The sequence below is a fragment of the Triticum aestivum genome, chromosome 1A (assembly GCF_018294505.1).
Source record: "Triticum aestivum cultivar Chinese Spring chromosome 1A, IWGSC CS RefSeq v2.1, whole genome shotgun sequence".
Classification (NCBI taxonomy): Eukaryota; Viridiplantae; Streptophyta; class Magnoliopsida; order Poales; family Poaceae; genus Triticum; species Triticum aestivum.
The window spans coordinates 496319829-496325723 of record NC_057794.1 but is presented as its reverse complement, the minus strand read 5'-3'; the positions used below and the strand labels follow the sequence as shown (position 1 = coordinate 496325723).

Below are 5895 nucleotides of genomic sequence, written 5' to 3'. Positions count from 1 at the left end.
CCACCTCCCGCTCAGAGGTCGGATCGCAGAGGCCGTCCCTGTCGACAGGACGCAGGCGCTAGCTAGCTGCAGAGCCCGCCAACCATGCCGGATTAATCAGGCAAGGCAACATACGGCCTACGCCCGAGTGGCGGGACGTGAATTGCTTCATGTAGTACTAACGGTACAGCCTTGACTTTTCAGGAGCTATAATTCTGTCAGGCACATTTTAATTTCAGTTTCACGCGAGAACCGGTCCTGGCCACGGAAGAAGAAGTGGGCAGCAGAAAGACAACGCCTACCTGCCGCAGATGCGTCTGCCTTGGCCATTTGAGAAGAAGCAACGTGAGGCTGATTAGGACGGGGGAGATGGAAAGATGATAGGCACTGCCACTGCAGAAGCACTGAAGCACCAAGCATGCATGTTATCGACCAGGAGTGCTTGGGTTAAAGGAACGGCGGATCAATGGTCAAATTCAGGAAAGAGCCCATGTGAAGCGCAGGGACACCCTGGAGTGCATCTCGCTTCGAGGGACAAGAAAGGAACCAAGCGGATTGTCAATGCCGAATCATGTATAGGTTAGATTAGCAGTGGAGTAGTGCTAGCATAGCAACATAGCATAGCGTGGATGGATGCGCACCGGCTGGCAGCGGCCAAAGCGCCGCCCTTTCTGCCGGAAAGCCGGCGAAGGCTAGCTGGATCGGCGGCTTTGCTGCTGCCGAATCATGGAGCGTTCCCAGCCGCGCGACTTATTCGTCTGGGTACCGTGCACTCCTCGCCGACGGACGGACGGACGGCTGGGAGGGAAGAAAGGCTGGCCTTTTCCGGTCCCCGGCCGCAACCACTCATCACGGGCGCCGTGCATCCGCGACGACCACCTAGTTTGGCCCATCAACTAGTACAAAATTATTGCAATCTGCCAAGATGAGGAACCAAGAATGGGCACAATTTGTACAACTAGTATTATTTTCTTTCACTTTGTGTTACAAGATCTCACAGCGACAACGAAGAACGGAAGAAGCAACGAATGTTCTGTAGTATGCACACTTGATTCAATTACTCTGTGTTTGTGTTTGCCCACTGGGGCTAAAGAATCGCACCACGGCCTAGAATTACAAGGCATTCAGCAAGCCAAATTTTGTACAGCACAAGAATTATCTACTTTTTTGGTTGTGTTTTTCAGCGGTTCCTAAGAATGAGTTCACGACGCCGCCACGGTCGGCGGCGAGACGGTTGAGGCGGGGCAGTCCGCGTTCTGCGCCGCGTTGGCGGCCGCCCAGCGTCGGCACGTCCTGCCGAGCGACGCGGCCTTCCGGCGCGCCCGCTCCGAGCCGCTGCCCATGAGCTCCCAGATCGCCCACTCCACGCCGCTGATCGCCAGCACCTGCGCCGCCGCCGCGGCCCCCGCGCGCCGGCACAGCAGCACCAGCGCCGCCGCCGCGCACTCCCGCGACCACTCCGTGCCGCGCCGCATCTCGGCCACCAGCTTCGCCACGGCGCCGTCGATGTTCACGATCGCCTCCGCCCCGCCGCGCTTGGCCAGCGACGCCAGCACCGCCGCCGCGGTCTCCTCCTCGCTGATCGCCGACAGTGCCGCCTCCGCGGCGCCCGCGCCCACCAGCTTGCCAACGTTCTCCCTCTCCGCGGACAGGCACAGCAGCGCGGCGAGAGCGTCCTTCTTGGTGCTCGGAGGGCCCGTGCGCACCAGGAGCACGACCTTCTCGATCACAAGTGGGTTCCGGCCGAGCCGGCGGCGGTACGTATGGACGGCGGACAGGCTGAGCACGGTGGCGGCGGCGTTCTCCTTCGCCCGCCATGTCGCGCCGGAGCCCATCACTTCGCAGAGGGCCGCCACCGCGCCGTCGGTGTGCATGATGCGCTTCTTGTTGGCATCGAGAATGGAGAGGTTGAGCAGCGCCGTCACGGCGTTGAGCTGCAGCGCGGCGTCCTCGGAGTTGAGCAGCGGCACGAGGAGCGGCACGGCGCCGGCCTCTCCGATGAACGCGCGGCTCTCGGAGCCGGACTTGGCGAGCAGACGGATCTCGTGCACCACGCGGTTGTCCGAACCAGGGGAGAACGAGGCCGAGAGCTTCTTCACCAGAAACGACGCGGTCATGCGCGCAGCCTCCACCGCGGCCTTGTTTGCGGCCACCGGTGGCGCCGGCTCGGGCTTGCCAGGCTCGCTGCCTTCCATGGCGACGCCATTCTCCCGGCACCACCGCGAGATCAAGTTCTTGAGCGCCTTGTTGGGCACGAGCTCCAGATTAGTCAGCACCTGGCCGGTCTTGGGGCACGTCGACTTGCCGGCGCCGAACCACCGCGTAATGGACTCGCGGTCGTACGTCTGGCCACTGGAGGACACAACGGGGTCGCGCATCAGGTCGAGAGAGATGGGGCAGCGGAAGTCCGGCGGCGGCGCCAGAGGCTCGGCGTCATCGTCGTCAGCGTCCACCTTGGAGTCCAGCGGCCGCGGCGTGGCAGCGCTGAAGAGGACGCACTTGGCGTACCGGAGGAGGCCGACGAGGGCAATCATGGCCGACGTCCACCGCTCCGCCAGCCGGTCGCCGATCTCGCGCTCCAAGATCTCGATCTCCTGGCTGCAGCTGGCGGGGTCGTTGATGGCCACCTCCTCGAGGATGGCCTCCAGGCGCTCCCTCTCCGGCACGATCTCCCGCTCGACCTCCTGTATGAGCGCCAGCACGCTGGCCTTGAGCTCCTGCTCGGCCGCGGCCTCGGGCGCGGGGCGCCGGCACTGGCGCGACGCGAGCGTGAGGAGGTCGGCCACGTCGTCAGCAAGCCCGAGCTCGCCAACGGGGAGAATATCGAGCAGCGTGGCGAGGTCGTGCTGCAGCTCGCGCACGCGCGCGGCGACCTCGTCGGACTGGAGCAGCAGGCGCATGCGGCTGCGCGCGGAGCAGTCGGCCACGACGGCCTTGAAGCGCTGCAGCACGAGCAGCACCTCGCGGAGGCAGAGCGAGGCGGACCTTGGCATCCCGGCGCCCGCGCCCAGCGCGAGCAGCAGGTCGTCAAACACGGCGACGAGGAGGCGCGCCCGGCGGGACACGGACGCGAAGACGGCCCGGAGGAACGGCGCCGGCGGGGCGGCGGCGGCCAGGTCGCGCGCCAGGCGGCGCAGGGAGCGGAGGATGTCCGCGTCGGGCGCCGACGAGGAGTAGGGCGAGGAGGACGGCTCGGCCGTGCTGGCCATTGCGGCAACCAGACTCAGAGGGCGGCGACGGAGGCGTGAAGGCTTTGGATGGCGTCGGGTTGAATGAATGAATGAATGGGATGCCGATGGAGTGCGGCGATGGATGAGAACGGAGAATGGAGATGAGACGAAGTGGAGGGCGGGCGCGGGTATATATACGAGCGCGACGTGTTGGCGCGTGGAGAACCGGAGAAGAAGCCGTTTTGTTTATTGTTTTTTCATGCCTTAGCGGTGTTATTTTCGCTTATTTTATCGGCGCTATTGTTTGAAGGAAGGAAGATGTCAGTTAGTGGCATGTGGAGCGCTGGATCGGGGGCGATGGACGGTCGGGATGGGTTGTTGGGGTGTGGGGTGGATTGGTGACCCGGCTTGGGTCCGGCAGTTGAAGCGGCCTGACCTCCTCACGTGCCTGATCAATGTGCAGGCCGGGTTTATGGTTGGAAATCGTCTTAGGCATGTGGCTGCGTTGCACAGTGACACGGTCCGTGCGGTTCTACTCTTTCATTTCATCGGCGTCACGACTGTATCAACTTTTCTCTCCTCAGAAAATGCACGACCATATCAACTTTGGGTTTTTGAAGCGGAGATGATTGCACTATTACTACCAAATCATACTCCTAAATGACACTGGTAGCACATTGTCTGTTCAAGTTCTACTGGTAGGATATTCCAGAGGGCTCGTACGTGTGCATTTTCTGCGACAAATAGTTCTGAACGAAGGGAGCAGCTAGTTAGTTTGCTCATGAAGTTCACGCCCACGCAAAAGCTCAGCTACGCTTCCAAATCCGGCACACAAGGCATGGTTGGGTTGGCCAACAAAAATGGTGTGAGCACACACACACACACACACCAAAGTGGATGGTATTAGAACCAGATTGGCAGCCGTTGTACATCAATTTCTGCGACGAGTAATTTAAAACGGAGGGAGTAGAAAGTAGCAAGCCGAGAGCAACGAAAGAAGGCGACGGACAAAGGCGACATTCACGTCAGAGATAGCTGGCCGGGATTAACAGTCGCTCGCCTCGCCAGAGCCGGATTCCGCACAGCACCGCAGCCATGCATGAACCCATCCGCGCACGGCACGGCACGGCGCACGAGCACGTACGCGCAGCGGCGGTCAATTTTACACGGAGCCGGCAATAAAATACCGCCCCGAAAAGTTGCTCCCAGAAAAGCGGGCAAGTTCTTCCAGCCCGCCCGCCCGGCCACCCAACACTTGCCGTAAATCTTCATTGTTCGTGATTAAAATAATCAAAGCTTGAGCATCAGCGCACACCGGCCTGGGTAGGAGTAGTAAAAAAACGGAGGCTTTGTTATCGAGATGGCCTTTTGACTTGATCCGATCCTGGCGCGAGGGTGTGGAGAACTGGCCTCGTGGCGGCAGGGGAAGCGGCCTTTGACCCCGGGCGCGCACGTTTACCACTCCCTGTCGCCGCTGGCCGGTACTAATCCGGTGGCCAGCGGTCACCTCCAGCTAATAATCCCCGACGCGATCCAGCGAGATACGGCCGGCGCGTCGGTGTCGCTTGCGCACGTCGTCGACCGGCGTACTGGCGGACGTGGAAGCCACGCCGCCCGGCTGCCACGGCGCCGTTACCGCCGCGTGACCTCGGCGGCCCGCAACCGCGCGCGAGCGCGACGGCTGACAGCTGAGGAAAAGACGGGCGGTAAAAGTAAAACAGCGTCGCGGGTTCTTTTCTTCTGGACGAAGGTACGGCGGCCGGCCGGCTGATTCTGTGGCTCGCCGTGGCTGATGACAAGTCCTAGGTCGTAGTAAGCGGTGAGAGCGACGGGGCTTTCTCCGGACGTGTGTGGTGATGGCGAAGCGGAGGAAGAATGGCCCGCGCGTGGAGGACGACGGGAGTGTCTGCGACTGTCCACGCGCTGCTACTGACGGCACCGCCGCGTCGTGATTGGGAGATCTGGAATGAGCACTGCTATACAGCCGACACTTATTAAACGACACGCGCACGACGTTTGCCATCTAGCCATCGGCGGCGTTGTTCCTAGAGTATCCTACGGTGGGGAGGATCTATCGGCTGCACATCGTGCACACACCATCGTGTGTAGATCAATTCCGATCTGGAATAATGCGGGTTGCCAGCGTGCCGTAGCGGCGTCGGCTTGGACCATTCGACCGTTCCGTGGAACCTAGTGGGATAGCGGCAGTGTGCCCTTGCGGTCCATTCCATTTCCATGGAAGGATACACGGAGCTCTTTTTTTCAAAACAAAGTAATATATGGAGCTGCCAATTTATCGATGGCACAAATCCTATCTTGCATGGCCGACCAAGCGAAGAACTTCACTTTGAAGGACGCCCAGGCCTTCCAAACTCCTTCTCCGGCGCCTAATCCTGCTTCTCCTCTTCCTCCTCCGGAGAGTCCGGAGGCAGGCCGGCTCCATTGCGAGCGGCACGCCGTGCCTTCATCTCTGCTCGACGCCGCGGGGTCAGCATCTTATAGTAGGTATCCTAAAACAGGCCGTTGCTACCAATGAACGGCGAGGTTGGAGCAGAATAGGGCGTGGTCAGGGTCGTGGTTGTGGTGTAGACTGGAGTGAGAAGCAGGAAACGGGGACAACTAGGGTTGCGAGGCTCGTCGTACAATTGACGGGTTTCTGCGTGTTTTCACGAGAATCCCACCTGTCAGTCCTATTTGGGGCACACGTCTAAGGATTTTTTTTTTCAAAACTGTGATGATTTTTATA

The 5895-nt window shown here is 60.6% G+C and overlaps 1 protein-coding gene across 1 annotated transcript; it reads right to left on the bottom strand.

Moving 5' to 3' along the window:
* Window positions 1-919: 919 nt before the first annotated feature.
* On the bottom strand, window positions 920-3322 carry LOC123060085 (U-box domain-containing protein 16). Its single transcript, XM_044482647.1, has one exon. The coding sequence runs from the start codon at window positions 3186-3188 to the stop codon at window positions 1182-1184; it is 2007 nt and encodes a 668-aa protein (XP_044338582.1). The 5' UTR covers window positions 3189-3322; the 3' UTR covers window positions 920-1181.
* Between the last annotated feature and the right edge of the window lie 2573 nt (window positions 3323-5895).